At 45.6% G+C, this 21,436-nt stretch overlaps 1 protein-coding gene across 6 annotated transcripts in view; it reads left to right on the top strand.

The window, feature by feature from the left end:
* The window catches only part of LOC144730725 (high affinity 3',5'-cyclic-AMP phosphodiesterase 7A-like), a 118,091-nt gene that overhangs the window by 41,136 nt on the left and 55,519 nt on the right, over positions 1 to 21,436 (top strand). Inside the window, exon 1 of one of the 6 annotated variants that reach the window (XM_078611456.1) lies at positions 5,090 to 5,386. The exons of the other annotated variants lie outside the window; for them this stretch is intronic. Within the exon in view, the coding sequence (XP_078467582.1) occupies positions 5,237 to 5,386 (150 nt within the window). The 5' untranslated portion in view covers positions 5,090 to 5,236. Of the gene's footprint in view, positions 1 to 5,089; positions 5,387 to 21,436 lie in introns of those variants that run through there. 6 annotated transcript variants of the gene reach the window in all.

Raw genomic sequence — 21,436 nt, 5'->3', positions numbered from 1 at the left:
GGCAGGTCAAACGGTGGCCACGTTTTTTCAATCCACTTTCATTTGTCTCCATCCAGCAGTATAAATGGATACAGAGTCAATCGGCAGGTGACGTGTGGTGGGGTAAAGTGTGGGTCCTTCCGCCCCTTCCTCCAGAGGGAGACTCGTTCGTGAGCTTGTGGCGTGAGGTCCACACTTCACACAACGGCAGATTGCTGTTTTGGGGTTGCTAGCAAAATGGGCGTCTTCAAGAGGAACTGGAAATACAATGTGTGGCTGTACCGTCATTCTGTCATACATACTCGACGGTTATTTAACTGTGTACCTCGTTAGATTTAGCGGTGAAAGGTTTTGCCAAAATACGGGTCTTTTGACACTGTGGACGCATTTGGATTGTAAATGGTGGTAATATTCAAGAACGTATGGGCATTACAGTGTTGTAAATATCATATATCATGCTGGTCCACCCGCATGACTATAGGCAATGGGACTCTGGAAAGGTTTTGAACTCGCAGGTGGGTCAAAATCACACCCGTCAAAACACATCATGTGGTGTGTGTTTTGTTCCTTGCCAAAGGCCATATAGAACACAGTTTTTTTCGTACGACCCGTCGCGTTTGACAATGAGAGATGGCGTTTTTGTGAATGCCCTCTTCTTTGTTTTAACATTACACCGTGCAAAAGATATCGCAGAGGTTTGGAAGCATGTGTTTTTGTGATTTAATGTATGCTCGTGTATGTTATGTTTCCATAGATCATGCTCAGAAAGCCCACCCGTTGTTTTTAGTTTGCATGTCATGTCTTAAGTTAGTTTTACGCATAAGCTCGCGTTGGTATCATTCCCACAATGCACTTGTTCTATCAAAGGCAGCTTATAGGATTTCTTTGACTGTGCAAACTTAATTGTAAATGGTAGCAGTACGAAACATTCTGTAACAAAAATCTATTTTGAAGCCGGGTTTGCGCGGCGTTTTTTTACTTCTGCGAATGGCTTTTCCAACGTAAGCTTAATCTTAGATTTTACTTCACCAATCGAACGGCATTCGGTCTCGTCACGCTGTCTTGACGACACCCCGATTGTATGGACACATCCCAGATTCTCGTGCGCGTGTTGGCAAAATGTCGGTAATACTGCCACCACCTTGGCAAGTTTGCCCCTTTGGTTTACAGATGGTAAAATGGGCTCATTTATTTATTTCCGCCCCCCCAAAATCAGACGAGGAATTTTCACCAACATAACCCGGGGCCCATTGTGAATAACGGTCGCCAAAAAACTGGGATTGCCTTCGGTTTCAAAATCCTGAATGTTTCGGCTTTTGGAATGTATTTGCTTAAACTCTTGAACCAACCCGCAATAGTTATACAACTCTAGATAGCGCGTGCACTCCCGACAACAGCACCAATGTCCACCTGACGAGCAAGTAGGAAAATTAATCTAAAGGTCAAGAGGGGCTGGAAACCCCAGCCCGTGACATTTAAGCACCTGGGCTTGGTCTCCGTGCGTCCAGAGATTTGTTGATGTGGTTCTGTGAACATTGGCCTAAGGAGCACATTGGCTACACACTGTACTTCATGAATTACGGCACTGTAGCAGGAATGGCTCGCAATGTTGCAAGTTTGATTCCTGGTTGTGGGTTGACTTGGCCCATCATTTCCTCGTGTGTCAACAAAATAAGTACCACTTTGTGTGGGGAAGTCAACAGTGCTTGTCCAGTGGGTCGACTGGCCTCTGCCATATGAATGTGGAATTTCCACCCTTCACTTCAGGGCTTCAAACAGATGAGAACTGCCTCGGTGTTCATTTGAGTAGGAAATAACTTTGACTTATGCCAATGTAAATACCGTACGGTGAATTGAGATGAGATCGAGAAGAGATGGCATGTAATAATAGGTGTGGATGTTCTGTAATAGTGGGTGTGTAAAAAGACCTCTATCACATTTTTTTTTCCATTTGAGTCGACTAAAGCAGCGTTGTCATTGTCTTCTATTTTGTTTTTGCTCACAAGTGTTTCATTTGTGCATAATCTTACTTAATTAACCCTACATGGCCACGTTTAAATGAACCATTGCACAGTTTTTTTTTGCACGCATGCTCATTGCGTAAGCATGGCTCAATGCGGACTAATTCTTTCCTGCTATCATCATGTCCTTGCCTGGTAAACAAGTGCCTTCATGCAACTGTCCAACCAAAATCATCGTGTAATACACTCAATCTGCACACGATGTTCAAAGATTACTTACAAATAACTTACCGTATTTACACAATACAGCGTTTTCCGGTTTTGTGTCCCCCAACGGTTATTTTTTTTGCTCTGAAAACTTTTTCGTAATGACTTATGGTAGTTTTTCTCTCGCGTATCTCACGAAATATTGTCAGTCCTCACTATTACACTCTCAAATAATTTCCTCGAGTAAATTTCCATTTAGTTGTTATCATGATTGTGTCATCAGCAAATCGAAGATCTCAAAACGTTTCAACAGTCATGTTTATAACTTGATTTCTTCATTCCAATGTTCAGACAAGACAAAGATCCCCCGTATAGCCTTAACAGATCGTTTGGGCAAGTGCTGTTAGCGAGCACCTATGAAGGCCAGCAACGTCACACAAGGGGCAGGGTGGCCAGCACCATGCCGGGCCGTCTTTGTTTCCCCAGTGGCGATGTTTACACACCGCACCAGGTACTCATTTGAGGCCGAGTCGACCTAGAGGAGGCCCAGGACCGGTTCAGATAATCGTCACAGCTGTTGGTCGCGAGCGGGAATCGAACTCGAGTCGCCGGTTTTTATAGCGCAGTTTGCTGACCGCTACGCCGCCGCTCCCCCCAAGTCCAATGTTCAGACAAGACAAAGATCCCCACTATAGCCTCCTCGTGTGTTGTGAAACAGCCTTGGTGAGTTTGGGTGGGGTTCCTGACTTGGGGGGAGAACCAGGGTGTCGGGGTGACCGTCAGTTTTTCAAAGGGGTTCGACTAATCAATGGGGTCGGCAACCAAATATGACGAGAAGAGCCACATTTTGTTCGAATTCGGAAAAAACCCCATCTATTTTCAAAAGCCTGCAACGCAATTTGGTGAAGATACGAGACCGTCGGTCCTTAATAAATAACGCCACGGAGCGGTTCCTTAAAGAGCCGCAGGATTGCCGAACCCTGGACTAATCTATCGCAGCAAAGTAGTCGATTACGATTGTAATCGATTGTAATCGAATGGTACACAAATGGAGCCAGCTCTCGTTGGCATTTGCTCGTCCTGCAAAAGTCGTCTGCAAGTGATAGCTCGTCACACACGCTTCTTCCACGTAGCGGCGCCACCACGCACACGTCCTGCACCCGGATAGCTACATCGCTCCACCACCAGAGGGAGCCATCACCGGTTATTGCAGTGGTTCTTCACCTGGGGGTGCGAGACATGGCCAGATTTTTTTTTTTGGACGCGTAAATCATCTAAACACAGATTACAACTACTTTGACGTAAAGGTTAAGAACCACTGGGTTATTGCTTCGCCTCCATGAAGGGCATCTCTCGTTTTATGTTAATATCCAACAAACAATACAACAACAACTAAAAATATATGAACGAAATGAAATGCGTATTATTCAGGGCCATCATGATTGTCATCATTATCAGCCACGTTCAATCCACAGCTCGATGAAATGTTTTTCCAAACCTCACCACCGCCTCTCGTTGTGACCTGCCAATGTAATCATTAACCGAGTGCCTGCGCACGCGCGTTAACTTCTAGGACTGCACAACGCTTTAATTTCGGCATTTAGTGGTTTGCCTGCGAAAAGCCTTACTTACATTTTTAAACCGTGGCAATGTGCGCGCTTCAAGATAACCTGTGCAGTATCGTTTTGTCCCTTCATCTACACCTAGGAATTGCTTTTGCGACAGTTGGGCCCCAATGGATCTATCACAGCTTTCCACCAAGGTGTTCAGTCGTAGCAAACATTCAGACAATTCGATAATTGCAGGTAATTTGTAAAATTTGGGCAAGGCAGGGACACACAATGGCCTGGGTCTTAGGAACAATGGAACGGGATCTGTGACGTGTGAACCGTTTATCAGCCAGCACTTACGTGAGAATGTTCCCCTGGCAGGTTAATGTGGGGGTGAGGTTGGTTTCCACCCCAGAGAGCCCAGTTACGGACTTCACTCGCCACCAGGTTTTTAAGCCGTTCGTGTCCTGTGGTTTCTTGTCCGTGTCAGCAATTATCCACCCGCTGCTGGATGCTGTTGCCATTGCTCAATGGGCTTGCGATGCCACGGTCCATCTCGCTCCAGCTGATTTCGTCGCTCCGTTTTAGTGGTGGTAAAACTCCCGGGCTTGATCCCACCTTTGACTGCCACTCCACCACCATTCCCACCCATCAACTGTCATTCTTGCAAAAGGACCTTCCTCAAGTACGCTTAAGTCCAATTTTTTGGACTTGTTTTCTTCATCCATGTATTCCTCTTTCTGTATTTGAGGGTAATTCCCAACGTGCATATTTTGTTATTTTTGTGTACTTTTCAGATTTTGTTCCACGTTCATTGACAGAATCCATGTTTTCGATCTGTACATCATGGTCATTAAATTGCAATGGTTGAAGATGTTCTTCCCGAGGCCCCATTGCTCTATTGCTTTTCATTATGGCTAACATCAGCCTGCACTGACCCAGTGTGGTGAAGTATGGTCAAGCAACCCCATGACTGACATGGTCATGAGGAACAAAAATCATCCATATACAGAGATTCTGAAATGATTTCCAGTACGCATATGTCCTCGGAAGTAGGACTTCCTCATCACCCACGGTATTTTATGAACTTTACTGTATCTTACATGCACACATGACACTACTGTGTGTATGCATGTCGCGTGTAAACACACTTCACAGAAAACTGTACGATTATTTCCCATTGCCGTTCGCTCGTTTTACAAAAGTCCCGGCACGTCAGCGGCCAACGTTTGTCTCGGAGTTTGAAAAAAGGCCGAATGACTGAACTACAACATTTTTCATTTGTGAAGCCGTTAGAGTGAAGACTCCCCCCCCCCCACCCCGGGTTCCTCATACACGGCAGCCATGCGTGAAGTGGTCAGGAAACACCTGTGCAATTTTGAAACTCGGGCAAGTTTCCTTACGTAGATTGAAAACTATTTAGACATTTTTATTTTACCAGGTAAGGCCCACTGAGCTGTGTAGCTTTTTTTTTCAGAAGCGACCTGGCTATCATAAATGATAGCTAGGAGAAAGTTGGCTTATCACGTGGGAATTTAAATGTATGTTCATGTTGATTCTAAATGTGTAGGGAAAAACCGAAGGACTTGTAGAAAAGCTACGCGACCATGGGGAGAACGAGACATACAAACTCAAAATATACAGCAGGCGTCAGGGTTGGAATCGAACCCACGACCTCCTCTATACCAGGTGAGGTAGTTAACATATTGCCACCGTGGCGAAAGGCAGAGAGTAAAATGTACCTGTATAACCTGATATGTTTTAAAAGTCTACGTATTTATACTATGTGCACTTTGCAAAATAAAAAAAATAGCAATGGGACGGAACTGGAACAAACAAATGTTGCAATTTGACTTGTAATAATAAGCAAACTCTGGGTTTCCTGTCGTGCTTCAGAGTTGATTGAAATGCAGTCCATGTTGAAGCGATCCAGGGCAGCATACAATTTTATAAATGTAAAAACAGGTGCACGACTGTGGCCAATTTTTATTAATTCTGATGTGTTGCATGTAGCAATCTACACAGGTACAAAATATATCACGATAATTGCAATAATTATTTTACGCGGACAATCTCCCACAGATATAAATGACCATAATTCTGAGGCGTGTGGAGAACTTTCCGTTAGCCGGGGCGACGTGGGTGACCTAATATTTCGCATCTGCTCTAATGTCCATACTCCCCTTCTTAACCAACTGGCACTGACCAGCGTGGTCAAGTGTGATGGTATAACCCCTACGAACCCACACGGCATGAGGGGAGAGGTCCTCATCCAGCAGTGCATTGACAAAAAGGGCCATGCACGTAATACGTCACAACTATGACCACAACGACTTTTAAAATGGGACACCACGGTGGTGAGATGTTAACAACCTCGTCTGGTATACAGGAGGTCGTAGGTCCGATCCTGACCCTGACGGCTGTATATTTAAAGTTTGCATGTCTGTCTTTCCCCGTGGTCGTGTGGATTTTTCCCCTGGTCCACCGGTTTTTACCTTCCACATTTACAAACATGTGTTTTAGAGTATTTGGCTGCTGTACATTTCCACATGATGAGCCACTTCGTTGAGCTATCATTTGGGGCCAGGCCCCTTCTGAGAAAGAGCTATACAACTCGGTGAGCCCTACCTGGTAAAATAAAAAATTGTTTAACCTTTTAAAATCAGCGAACCGCCGTGTGCTGACGTGAGCAAACCTATGAAATGTAGACACAACGCCTCTCACACCGCGTCTCGCCCCTGGCGACTTCTCTCCCCCATGCCTTGCCCACCCCATGTGGAGAGGATTGGCCTCTTATCCCACCACCGGGTCACGGGCCATGTTGAGTGCGGCACTGTGAATGCCACCGTTGTGTACGTTGCCGTGCGTGTAGATGTATGGCCCCTTTTGTCACAAGTTCGGCACCTTCGCTTCATTATTTTCAAGAGTATTTTGCGGAGTGTCTGAGTTCCCGACGAAGTCTGTGGTTGTTTAGTAATGCTATCTTACACGCAACCGTGTGACAGCATCACTAAGTGCGTGCCTGTGCGTACACCGAAGCTGCAAATCACGCACGCGCTGTGGCTAAAAGTAAACATTTGCCGAGGCGGAATGACGCGGCGACAGGAGAGAGGGTGTCAGCACGATCCCCGCGGTCTTGTGTGGCTCGTAGGCCGTGGGAGTCGTGGTCAAGAAGCTCGTGCCTGGACACGAGCGCTCGGATTCTCTCCTGGGTGGTTGTATTATTTCAGTGGGGAAAGTCCATATATTGTGGCTCAATTCAGCTTGATCAGATGTAAATAACAGAATGCATTGGGTTCTATGAATAGGCAACACCCTGTGTATGTACGACTCAGGCCATTGTCAATCAACTTCTGGGTGAAAGCCTCCCCATGCTCTTTGGTCACCCTGGTTTTTCAACATACTTCACCGCGCTGGTCTTTGTGGTTTGGTGAAAGGAGAGCCCCAGGATCGGTTCATATATCGCTCACTCTACTGGTGTTTGCCATGGTCAGGAATTGAACTCTGGTTGCCAGGTTTGTAGGCGGCGCGTGAACCGCCGCGTCACCGCTGCCCTTGCTGGCAAAGACTGGCTGGGTTCTCAAGTGTAGTGCGGTTATGGTTTCAGTCCAGTGACCAATGACTGCACAAATAAACCATCGTTAAATCCGCTTCTGCTCACAATGTGGCTAAATTCCATCTCTGAGAATGTAATGTTGGTTTGTCATGCAACAAATATTACTCCAGGTCACTCGTGCAAATGAGACTAGCCTTGTTTCTTGAGGTTATCACCTGGTTAACTAAAGTAAACTTAATTCTCATATGCAAGTGGGAAGTGCTGCCCACTATCGTGTATGGACCAAGTCACTTGCAGGGGTCTCAGAGGTAGCTCCGTGATATCCACTTCCGTGGGTCGTTCTTTGAACAAGAAGAGTCGCACTGCTCTACGAGAAATGGAAACTGTCTTATGAAGTGACGCCGATGGCTAATTCGGAATAGAATGGCGGGGGAGAAATGATGATAAAATACTTTAAAAAAAGGAGTGGAACCTGTAAATGTTTAGAGCACCTTTAATTTGTCATTGCCGGCACCCCTTCCACGATACCGTTTTCTCCATATGGCAGAGCCACCGTCTGCAGAGAGCAAGCAGCAACACGTGGCGGGCACTATGTTGTTCAGCGTACACGTGTGCGGAGACCTTCTCGCATTGTGCGTTCGTATATGTGTGTATATACATATATAGCTGCACAAGGCAGCGACAGAAATGGATTGACAACTTAAAATAATGGAGTAACCCTGACTATTTTAATTTTACCATGTAAGGCCCACTGAGCCATATAGCTCTTTTTCAGAAGCGACATGGCCACAAATGATAGCTCAACAAAGTGGCCTATCACGTTGAAATTTATAGCAGACAAATAAACGCATGTTTCTATATGTGGACGTAAAAACCGGAGGAACCGGAGAATAATCCACATGACCACAAGGAGAACATGCAAACTCCAACTATACAGGAATCACGGTCGGAATTAAACCCACTACCTCTTGTATACCAGACGAGGTAGTTAACATCTCGCCACTGCGGCACCCAAACTTGAATAGCTCACAAGAGCAGAGGACAGAACAAAGATGGAGATCCATGGCCACCACTCGCTCGTGAAGAGACTGCACATTTGATTGGTAGTTCCTTCTCCGTTTGAAAACCTCAGTTTCCCAATTCCTGTAAAATGATTTCATTGACACCAATAGCCAATGAATGTTGCCTTATCCATAATATGTAAATATTTCTGAGGGGTAAATAAATATGACAACAGGGATGGGCATTGTTACAGTCTCCTTGGCATTTTGAGCCTGAGAAAGGTTCCACAGTGTATGTTATTCAATCTGAACTATCGTACGAGAGACGTCATGGCTTCATGAAGCATAAATACGAACAATTGAAACGTGCATCTTTGCTCCAACATGGATCGTTCGGCAATTGAACTGGAGGTAAACTTTGCGTAGATATTGAACCATCTCTGCCCAGTGCCCAGTCTTGTTTGCCATTGCTGTGTGTGGAAAGCCCTGCTTGACAGTGGAATGCAGAGTCTGAAAAATGATTACGATGACAGCACCGAATACTCGTGCGTTGACTTCTAGTGGCAAAGTGCCGTCAAGAATTGAGTGTCTACAGCTGACTGCTGACGAAGCATTAGCCGGGGGGATGATTGAGCAGTGTGTGAAGTTGAGGCCTTTGCGTGTAATGCGAGCACACCTATTCATCTCATCCTGTGTGCTTGTGTAAGTGAGTGCATGCATGTGTCCGTGTGCGCTTAGCTAATTAAAGTATGAGCGATTTAAAGCCGTACGCTTCGGAGATGTGCATCGTTGACATTTGTTATTGGGACTTGGACTGAGCCTCCCAAAAGTCAATTGGCTTGCAATGAGAAGATAGCATTTAGTATTAATGTCAGCATTTATCTTGTTAGTCTTATTATCCTATTGTGTACCACATCTGTCATTATCGGTGTTCAATAACCACGCTTGTCCACTTGTCTGTTTTAGTTGAATGGGGATGTTTGTGCCGGTACGGTTAGTGTGTGTCGGTGCTTGCTAACAGCACTTGCCTCAGCGAGTCTGTTAAGGCTATTGTTATGTTTGTATATATGTACGGGGTGGTGACATGGAGGAGGCTCCTGAAGGACGCTACTGAGGGTACCTGTGCGATGGAGAAACATTGCCGGGAGAAGCCGGGTGAAGCCGGGTGGGGGGGGGACCGCCTCCCCGAGGAGTGCGTGTGGGGGGGGGGGCGCAGCTGGTCGGCACGGCGCGCTGGCCGGGCTCACCTTACCACGCCGGTGGGACTGCTGCGGCGCACGGTCTGCGGGCAGATGGGCGACGACAAAAATGTGCTGTTGGAATGTATACGGCACGCACACGGCCTGGGGGTGTGCGTGTGCACGCGCGTGTGTATCAGGTAGCATGCTTTTTTCGATTGCGTACGAATTCGATGTTAAAAATAATTAATTTTAAAAATGGCCTCCGTGCGTGTAGCAGCACAGAGAGACAAAGGCGTAGGATGTGGGTGCTAGTACGTTCAATTCTTGTTCCTGCCCCACAGGTAGACTTCATCATTTATTGTTGCCCACTATACAGCTTAGGGATGCCGCTCTGGCAAAATGTTAACTACCTCGTCTGGTATGCAGGATCTCGTGGGTTCAATCCTGACCCTGACGCCTGTATATTTGGAGTTTGCATGACTCTCTCCCCGTGGTCGCGTTCATTTTTCTCCGGGTCCTCTAGTTTTACCTTCCACTTTTATAAACATGCGTTTATAGTATTTGGCTGCTATACATTTCCACATGATAAGCCACTTCGTTGAGCTATCATTTGTGGCCAGGTAGATAGTAGTACATTTACATATGATTGCAATTTAATTAAATGTTGAGGAATTCCACTTTGCAGAAACTATGGTGAGCCATGTCTCCTATGAAACTCAAACTGTTCATCTCTAAGGTCTCTCAAAAGTCAAATAGTTTCCATGCCCAAATGGGCATTGGGGATGTGCTCCTCTCCATGGATGGTGCCGAGGCAGCAATGGAAATTCCACATTCCCATGCTGGTGGCCATTCTATCCATAGAACAACCACTTGGGATATTTGACTCTTCCTGGTTAAATAAAGGATTTACATATCCTCTTCTTTGTAACGTAAATATACGAGGAATTGTTGGACTTTATTTTGCAGTTAAATGGCGAAAAGAATGCATCGGACCTCTATCATGTATCACACTGCGAGTCAACTTGTTCTGGCATAAACGGATGCTTTCTGCCAGAGGAGAGCAGAACACGATAGAGAGAGAGAGCGATTATATAAAATTACGTTACAAACAACAGTCTGACAGCACAGAGCGTGCACCTTTCGCAAAACGTTTGTACCCTTCTCTCCACATGGGCCTGTGGCAAAGGCCAGCCCAATATAAATAGGATCGCACCGTGAACACCGCTCCATCTTTGGGCTGCACCGGCTGGGGGAGTGTGGGGAAGGGGTTGCATCTGGGTGGGGGGGGGGCTTGAGGAGGATTGGGATTTGCGGGGCATGAATATCAGTCAGCGGCGATGCCTCCTCCTCCTTTCCTTTCCACTGGACCACATGTGAAGGTCTCATTAGAAGAAGTTCACTGGAAATCCCGCTGGGGCAGCTTTGCTTGAGAGCAATTAGTATATCAGAATTCTTTGAGCCCCACGCTGTTCAGACAGGCGGATTAAAGCCCAGCTAAACTTTACAGCATCGTCTGCAGGACACTGAGATTTAAAAATTAATTTTCTCTTCCCTCCCCAACTCCCCCGCCGCCACTCCCCAACCAATACAATGGTGACTGTCTTTTTTATAAAACGAGGGGCATTTTAGCGTTGGCACTGAAGGACGCTGCGGAAATCGAAGCAACGTCTTCAGAATAATTTTTGCCAGGGGTTGAGACGCCTTGGCCACCCTTGGAAGATAATTGCACATTACAATTTTAACCACCGTGTATTTACTGTAATAACCACACGCACGTACCCGTATGCCGTTGCGTCTGTAAATATTCATGTTTATACTCGCTGCGCAGAGTTGAAGCTGAAGATGACTATGTTTAAGGATGCCCTTTCCAAGCTGGTGGCACAGCTGTGCCGGCTCTGGAGGTGCCGGGAGGAGGTAGGGTACATCTCACTCTGTGGCAAGCGTGCTTACACGGAACACCTGCCCCGGTCTCTCTCCGTGTGTTCTGCGCTAAAGGACAGAGCATTCTGGAAAACTCGTGAGTGTGCTGTGGTGATAGTGGTGCTCACGAGGCTACATTATTTAAGGATGCGTTACAACACAAATTTACCATCTTCATTGCGCGTGTATAGATGCATACACACACTTTGTCCTTCTGAATATATCAAACGTCATTGGTTGTAATGAACAACATTTTTAGAAAAAAAATTTTGAGATGCATGTCAAAGGTTGTGTTTTGAAAGTTTATTTTATTTCCTGTTGTACTCGGGTGCGTGTCGTAGATGTTCTAAAAGGCCATGGTCATCGCAGACAAAGTGTTTCGTGAGATCGAACGCGCCTCCTTTTCGTTTGGTTTGGTGGCAAGTAGATGAACGACGCGTGTCTGTTCATGTTGAGGTCCAGGGGTGAGTCAATGGACGGCCCCAGGAGTAGCCTCGTGATGAATATCTGCAGTGCTGCCAGCGAATGATGGAAGGAACTGGGCAGTGGTGTTATAAGCACGGCCGCTCTTTGGTTTCTGACAGTTGCAAGCTAACCGCTAACCGCTGATGTTGTGTGTAGATTCGCACGTGCGTTAAATGGGCCGTCTTCAACGCGCAGAACACACTCGTGCGTGGTTTGATTTCATATTGGCTCACAAACATGCACTTCACATGATAAGCCACTTCGTTTGTGGCCAGGTCACTTTTGAAAAAGAAGCTAATAGCTCGGTGGGCTTTACCTGGTAAAATAAAAATAGGTTATGTTTATTTGTATACATTTTTGTGATTTTCTTTCCTTTCATATACTTTGCACTCCTATTGTGTTTTAGTATTGTTTGTTTTTGTAACGTTGTAACCCGCCCCTACTAGACATCTGTGAAAAAGAGCTTTACATCTCATCGGATTCCTCCTGCAGTATAAATACATTTTCACTTTCTGAGTGTGCCTCTTACGCAGAGCACAATGCACAACTCAGCTGGTTATGACCGACTCATGGTAAGTTGGCTTCCCAAGCGTAGTGGACATTCTCCCGGCTATTCTCACAGTTATTTATGTATGGGGCACCCCTTTCAGAGGTAACGTGGACAGCATAAAAAATAAGTGGCAAGTGTATGTTGTGTGAAACTTTAACGTTAATGCGAATACGGTACAAACCAGTTGATGACCCATGTGATGTAAACACCAACGCAGACACAATGTAGACATTGCTTTACTGTTCACTATCCCTAAAGCTTGTGATAATTAAAATAGGAGCGGGAATATAATAAAGAGATTTCCACTTCAACGTGATTTTTTTTAATATTTTCCATCCACATTTCGTTGGGGTTTCCATTGCTCAGTAGGTCACAGGCCCCTGTAGCTGCAAGCAAAGGGATCCGCAGAACAGGCAGGGACACGGGGCAGCAATGGTGAGGTTTGGAGGAGTCAAATGCCAGAATTTTTATTTTGTTCATAGCAGTTTGATATGAGCGATGGAACTGCAGGAGATAGAGGATGATATTTCACAAGCAAATTACGGTACCATGAGACACTGTGTTCTGTAAACTACGTTGGCCTAAAATTGAAGAACCATTACTCGAGCATAAAACGTAACAGTTCACAAAGAAAATAACTCTCAAACATCCACCTTGTGAAAGACCCAACACACAAGATCTCTGGGTTTGATCTTCGCAGTTATCTGGCTTGACCACCTAAATGTGAAATTTGTGTTGTTGCTCTGCATCTACATCAGCCGCCACACGAAATAAAGGTGAAACGTAACGGCTGTAAAGTCGCACAGCATAAATCTCAATTCTTCACTAGTGACCTGCCGACATACGATCACGCTTCACTGCGCACGTTCATCCTGGAGCGTCACACGACGTTGCTCGTGTGCCTCACCGTGGGAGAGAAAACGTCGCGCGTGACTAAAGCGCGGCTGATGACTACACGTGTGTTTACGGATCGATGCGCTCGTGTTGCCAGTGAAGCGGCCGATATCTGAATATGGAAGTCGAATGTGGCGAGTATATTTAACCGCGACCGTTACAGCGTAATTGGTGTAATTGCGCGATTGCCAAATCCACATGTTTGGAACAACCTCGAATCCGTAGAATCTCTTGCATGCATGCACATAAACCCACGGCTAGCTGTACAATAAACGTTAACGAGGAATGCGTAACTTACAAGCAACACTTTATAGCAATGTGCCTAAAGATTTGGGAAGGTCTTGTGGCTTCAATGCCAGCTGCAGTAACTTCTCGCCCTTGTCAATGAAGCAGCCATGTACATTTTAGAAGTCTTGACATTGGAAACCTGGATCTTAATGATGAAACAAAATACAATCAAGGTTACTCTTGTGGGAAGATAATTATAGTTTCGGTTGTCTGGAATATTGTTTTAATTGTCCGTGTAATAATTTTCATTATTCCTCGAAACCTGGAACATATTTCAGTATTCCCATTTGCGAGGGATACGTTCCGGAGATGCCTCGTGAAAATCAAATAATTATATTGTCCTACAAAAATGAATTACCTGAAATAAATACGTAAATAAGATATTAAATACATGAAAAGTATCACAACACAAAATAATTTTTAATTGGTTATAATGAACATAAAGTAAATGCAAATCAATGTTAAAGTATTAAATTTTAGTTTATAAATGAACTAACCTTATATTATATATGATCTCTCATCGCTTTATCTCCATCGCTTTATCTCATCAATTTCTTTTTCTCTCGCTGCAGTCGTGTAGAGTTCCAGGTGCGATTTGCGGACAGCAAGTTTGTGAATAACGAGGGAATATTGTACATTCATATCAAAGGGAGCTTGAAATGTCATTCCACAAAAGAATTGTCTTGGAGCACATTTGAGCAACTTGAGTATGAATTGGTTCGTTCTCATATTTTTAACACTTTTTGACCCACATTTTCCCTTGCTATACCGTAATACACGGCGCTGAAAGTGGTGGACACTGCATTCGGCACGCTGCATTATCTCCGCTGCATTCTCCATGCGTGGCGCACACGTCGGGGTCGTCTTGCCGTTCGTGCCAATTGCAAAGACGTAAACATTAACTGCGAGTGTGTTTACGGTATATCGTTCACGTTCACAGAGTTAGCGAACTTGAGTGAAATATTTCATCATGGACCTCCTTTTTGCCAGTACCAAAATATATGAATAGGTTTTTTCCCTTTTGGCAACAAAACTGAAACCTTTTTACAAGGAACCATGTCTGAATTAACCACAATACTTGTCCTTGAAACTCATTAGTCCACACCAGAGACAGCTTTCTTTTGAGCTTCGTCTCAAACGGTGTTAGACCAGAGGATGCCAAAAGGTGTACAACCTAGAGATAGAATCTGCGGCGGTATTGTCCAGCAACAGATGATCTCGAAAGAGCCTTTTTTTATTTGCTTGGCATGCTGGTAAGGCGTTAACATTTCTGGAAATGTCAGGCAGGGAGTCTTGAAAGAATAGCTTGAAGCTGGGGCCACGCCACCTTGGAAGGCAACGTTCTCTCATTTTTGCCTTTGATGTCACTGTCTGAGAAAGTACACAAAAGAGAAATTATTAAAATGGTGCATTTGCTACCTTGGTTTTGAAAAGTAAAACACATACGGTAGTACAATCTTCACATATTCAACCTCATGCTTATATATATTGCTTGTGCTGTTGGCAGGCAAAATAGCAGATTCAGCAGCAGGCTTTGTGAATAAAGACAGGGCCCCCTGTGGCATTAGCGGAGTCCCACTGTGGAGCTCGGCAGCGGTGCAAAATCGGAGCAACAGCCACGGCATGTCTCGTAAACATGTACGAGTTATGTATGCCAAATAATTTCCATACACCGTGCCCCGAAACTGTTACCAATTCAATAAGCACGCAGGTCGTCTCCCGTAACGTGCACTGTGTCCATAACACATCACGGTGCATCCTCCATGCCTTTGAGATGATTACATCCGAAAGAGTCTGCAAAGTAACTACAGACGAAAATGGTGGAAAGAGTGAAAAACCTAGTATTGTGTGTAGCCCTTGCCAATCCGCTGCTGGGTTTTAAATCTCCCCCTGCCTTATCGACTGTTCGGGTTGTTTTGCCATACACAGGTCAGTACGGTTCGACGAAGGGAGGCTCTGGACTGGTTTTGGGATATCTCATGCCACCAATGTTGGCTGTGACCGGAAATCAAACTCAGGTTGCCAAGGCTTGCGTTGCACTTCGCAAACCACACTGGGCGCCAGCAATGTGAGGGATGCCGTTCGTAACGGGTAGAGGATCGCCGGGTGCTCGTGCACCGTGGACACGTGCAAACACGCACCGACATACAAATCTTTTGCGATCACTTGCCAACGCGGACACTGCCGTCTGTATGCTCCACCAAGTGACCTGCCCCCCCCACCCCCATAACGATTCAGAGGAGGTATTTTCCGACCAGTAACCCTAGCAGCACCAGCCGGTAAATGTCACTTGTCGGTTACCCCCCCTGCCTCCCCCCCGCCAGCTTCACAGCCCTGCTGTTTGTACAACACAACACGGGACTTTTATAGCGTCTGCATTTCAGCAGGGGGGACCTTTCTTTCTGGTGAAGCGCAACCGTGGAGAGATAGTTTGTTGGTGACTAAACTGCCTGTTGGTTTTAGGTGGCATGGTAACCAAGGACATTCGATAACATTGTACCTGTCCGTTGATGTGTGCAAATATTGTTTCATTGGGTTCACCTGCGTGGGCCATGCAGTCCAGTCCAATCGCAATACAATACGTGTGTGTATGTGTATATAGTGTATAGCATCGCCACTTGGGAGACCAAGGCGGCCGGGCGTGGTGCTGGCCACCCACCACCTCGTGGGCCGTGCCTTAATAGGTGCTCGCTAACAGCACTTGCCCCAACAGTCGGTTACAGTCGATACGTCGGAATCTTTTTTTGTTTTGATAGCGTGTAAAGGCAGCAGCGTCTCAAGGCGCTGTGCGTGAACATTTTTCATATTTATTTGATGGAGAAAAAGAGGCGGTCTGTCTTGGGCTGAGGAGAAGACGATGGCCGTGAGCCTGGAGTTGGAACAGGGGCACGGAGTCGACAGCACAGATGGCTGGGGGAACGAAGTTCAAGACTGGGAGTAGCAGAGGAGAATAAGAAACCTCCCACTGAGCAAAGGTTGATTGGGGGATGTTCACCTATACTATTTGATAATTTGATCACAGAAGTCTGCTTTTGCAGCAGGGTGAAATGAAGCTGCGAACGAGTGTTCGGGAAATATCTTTGGCTGAGTCTCTCTCTGCTTCTGTGCTGTCAAGGGGGCCCGGGTGAAAGAGAAGGATAATGTCAATATCACTGGTTCAACAAGCTGTGTGCGCATCACAGCGCTCAAACAAATCCGTGCGAGTGATAATGCGCTGCATAACTTTTGGATCCCTGGTCACGCAATAATTGTTTTACAATAACAGCATACGTAAGCACACCTCCGTTGTGGCCACATATACAGTCAATACAACACGTGCTTTATTCCATTGGCCTATTGGCTCTCTCCGGACGAGCATATTAACGTGCAGCATTTCCTTATCGTTTTCGAATTTGTCGGCAACCAAAATAACAACGAGCTATTTTTTTCGAATTCTGTAAAAAAATTCTAAATATTTCAAGAGCCACAATGCTATGTGAATACGAGACGGTGATCCTCAAAAATAACGTCACAAAGCAGTCCTTAAAGATTCTAGACTGGAAGCTTTCGTGGCTGCAAGGATTCCTACTCTTTGGTTTTTTACCTACGTGACTTTACCGAAAAATCCAAAGAGTATCAGTCCTTAAAGAGCCACAGGTTGCTGACCCCTGGTGTAGACCATACACACGTAGTCAGCCCGTCTCGTGACTCTGTGGCCTTGGCTCGACACTTTGTCCCAGATTATTGTCCGTCACTTCACACAACTTGCACTTGTTACTTAGTGGAAATCCTCTGACTGGATCTCGAGGCTGTTATTTGTTGCAGGGCGTAATGCCCTGGAGCGCTCGGGCATTACTGTGTAGTCTTGTCTATAATCTTCGAGACCTTTTGGGTCAAATGTACCACCTGCTCTCAATCATCATCATCATCAGCCATGATCAGGCCGCTGTTGGATGAAGTTGTTTTTGCCATGATTTTGGTTCACTTCACACTTCACTGCTGTACTTTATTTTATTTATTTAGCTTTTGTCATTTTTGTGACCCAGGTCACTCCTCTAAATGAGGCTCGCCCCTGGTCTCTCTCTCTCTGATATCTCACCTGTGTTAAACAAAACAAAAACTATTTAATTTTTCTAGGTAAGGCCCCACTGAGCTATGTTGCGGTTTAAGTAACGAGCTGGCTATCGCAAGTGATAGCTCAACAAAATCGCTTATCCTGAGGAAATGCATGGAAGCCAGATACTCTAAACGCTTGCTAAATCTAAATGTGGAGGCAAAAACTGGAGGACCCAGAGAAAAGTCCACGCAACCATGAGGAGAGAGACACGCAAACTCCAAACAAACCGCAGGCTTCAGGGTCGGCATCGAACCCACGACCTCCTGCATACCAGGCGAGAGAGTTGACATCCTGCCATTGCGGCACCCATAAACTTGAAGGCCCTCCTGCTCCTTGATCATGTGGGTGTGTTTGACCATACTTCACCACACTGGTCAAGTGTGAGTCGGTGACGGTGGTAGGTGCCACAGTAGCAGTCACTTGACGTTGGCCATGGCTGGGAATCCCCTCGGCTCGCTGCACTCACAGCGTGGTGCCACCCACCATGCCACTACTGCCCCACCCAGAATGCTTATTTATATTGGAGAAATCCGATGAACTGTAAAGCTCTTTTTCACAGATGTGCAGTGTGTTGGGCACCAGTGGCTGGCTACAGCAAATTACTCTTTAAGTGAACGTTTCGATTCGTTTATATGTTGACTCATCATGGGAACTGAGGGCAATTTTCACTCAAGCTTTGTCATGCAATCAACCCCAGGTGCTTATTCAGCTTTGAAACGTACCTGGCAAGGGCTTTAACGGTTACGATGCTGCCCAATTGATTAGCTTGTAGCTATTCTGCATCACTGCGTGCAATTAATGGCAAGGGTTAGCATGCTGTGGCGCATTGCATAGCTGCAACCAAATCGGCTGCCGTGCAATAAACACAAGCTGCAAACTGTGCGAATTGCAATGATCTTCATCGTTTTAAACAACATGTGCACGGAATAGGTGCACTTGTTTGCGAAATGAAGTAATGGTTAATGTTGGTGCTGAATACGCTCGTGTTGATAATTGGGTGGAGATTAATGTTGGCACGTTATAGATGCTTTTGAGCACAAATTAGTTGACTTCATAATAGGTTCACAGCTCTAAGGCTTAAATGTGAACTTCATTCGCACCGTACGTAGCCAACAGTTCTAATCGGAGGCTCTTATATTGTCAAAAGAAAACTGGTATTCATCAATGGCATTCTCTCATGCCTACAATATTTATGTAATTTGCTTATTCACAAAGCCCTAAATAAAGCGCTACGTTTTGAAGCTGCCTCATTGTAAGGGGAGCTGTGGCAGAGGAGCGCCATTTAAATCCCCTCGGCATATTCACAGAAGTGCATTATTGATGACATTCATAACTCGGAGATGTGACCTGGTTTTAAAAGTGGAGAGATATTGAAAGAACTGCTTCTACAAGTTGGAGCACATATATGTATGTTGACCTTCTTTCGCACCGTACATAGCAAACCGTGATAATTGGAGGTTGCGAGGGAAGGATGACAGACTAAACACAAATAGCAGTTCAAAATAAATGAATTTTCAATCTGAATGTAAAAGTGCATAGCTCCAGTGACTTCCAAAGAGGGTTCCAGACGGCCGCAGAAGCGCATTTGAAAGCGCGTCATGCGGTGACCGTCTTTGTTCAATGGTCAGTTCAAAAGCCTCTGCGAGGATGACCAGAGTTCATGTGATGGTTTATGATCCTCGTGTGGCTGCATTGATTCCATTATGAATAATCTCAGGTTCATTATCCATTTAGCAGATGTTATGCTAAATACTTGTTGACTTTTTTTATATCTGCAAAATATACGCGGTATTTTGTTGATGACCACAATGGACGAGGCGGTACAATTTACACAAAACGAGGGAGAAGAATGTGAAACTTAACTAAATTCATGCATTGATTTGTGACATTCCGCCGGTGCGTGTAGAGAGGTCAGCATATTAAAGTTTGACACGTCTTGCTCTTCAAACTTAATAATGCATGAATTAGGAAGTGGGTGAATACTCTTGTCAGAAGATCAGAACAACGTGTTCACTTGCTCTAATGATGATAAATGGGATGGGCACTCATCTCTGCAGCGAGCCCTGAACTCATGGAAATTCCACATTCCCCTGGTTGAGGCCAGTCTCCTTCCTCCGGACAACCGGTGATGAATTTGCTGTACGTGCTGGTGGGAGCGTCTTTTAAAACTGAATTCACTCTCCTGGTACATGGGAACGGAAACGTACATCGTGGCAAACATCACACGGTACGACCTGAAACGCATGGGAGCACAACCGCGAAAAGCTGTGCGAGTAGTCACATTTTTTTGGGGGTGTTATGGTGGTGAAATGTTAACTACCTTGCCTTGTTTCCAAGAGGTCGTGGGTTTGATCCCGACCCTGACACCTGTATATTTGGGAGTTTGCATGTCTCTCTGCCCGTGGTCGCGTGGATCTTTCTTTCCAGGTCCTCCAGTATTTTCCTCCATGTTTAGAATCAACGTGCGTTCAGAGTATTTGGCTGCTGTACATTTCCACATGATAAGCCACTTCGTTGAGCTATCATTTGTGATTGCCAGGTCGCTTCTGAAGAAGAGCGATATAGCTCAGCTTGTCTTACCTTGTAAAAAAAAAAGTTTTGTTTTGGGATAATTTAGTTTTATCAACCGTGGAAGGATGATGGCCTTGTCGACCCCCTGATGACGATTGGACGTTCTGATCCTCCAATTGTGAGTCAGTGGGGAAACACCGCAACGCCACCGAGCCAAGGGCGACTGCAATGGGTGCTCAACAATTTTCGTCGTCTGAAAATACTTGGTAATTTTTGCAGAGGAGTAAATACCAGATTGAGCTGTCAGCTGCAAAGTAGAGGTGAAAAATCCAATGACGTCATTTGCCAGAATAAGCCATTGTGTTCACGAGGGATCAAAGACCTTGAAAGTTATCCTCAACTGATTTTGGGAAGAAAAGTGTGGGCAAATTCTGGCCCACTTAATCGTTGTGTACTTTGAAATGGGGTAGGTATCCTCTTGGATTACTCTCATAGTGCTGCTCCTGAGCCTTTGGATGTTATCATTATCAATGCCTTTCAGGTCTCCTTCGGTATAATTCTATTATGTATGCACGTACGTTGAAATTTTTTTGCACCGTACGTAGCCAACTTTGCCATTAGGATGGCCCAATTCATGGACTCGCGTGCATTTTTTGTACATGTCAGGATTAAAAACAGCGGCTTGAATACTGCAGCACAACATATTTGAACCACCAAATGCAAGGTTCGGTCAGCGCGTGCAAGCAAGCTACGACATCACAGTGCTCGCCTATCTGCTGCACATGTTATGGAAGAGGTGGATTTAGTGGTGACGGGTGACCTTGCTGTAGGGATTTTTTTGTTATGTCACAGGGGAGGTTATGAAATTATCGCCTGACCCCCGTGGGCTGTTAAGTGACTGGCTGGTTGATCGTTTGTGCGCGCGTGGAACGCACGACGATTGTGCTGCCACGTAACGAATAAAGGTGCCGAGGACACAATCCCTCGGCTTAGGCGAGCCTTGCTTGCGGATAAAGCTTCTGTGTGACACTCAATGCGTTGTCGCCGCTGCCCAGAAAAGTGCAGGTTTGTACAATAATAAAAAAAAGTAGACATTTGATCGTTGAAGCGTGCATTGTCGTACACGGGTTGAGACGTCAGCGTGGCGCTGCAGTTTTGAACGACACAAGAGTGCTCGATGCCGTTTATTGATGGAAACAATCGGCTTTTGAGGCCGCTGCTGCTTGGAGCGTTTCGTCGTCATGTCTCCGTGACACCACCTCGTGCGTCGGAGCCTC

This window comes from Lampetra planeri, chromosome 2, assembly GCF_965212315.1.
Source record: "Lampetra planeri chromosome 2, kcLamPlan1.2.h2, whole genome shotgun sequence".
Taxonomy (NCBI): Eukaryota; Metazoa; Chordata; class Hyperoartia; order Petromyzontiformes; family Petromyzontidae; genus Lampetra; species Lampetra planeri.
This window is presented reverse-complemented; position numbering and strand designations above follow the sequence as displayed.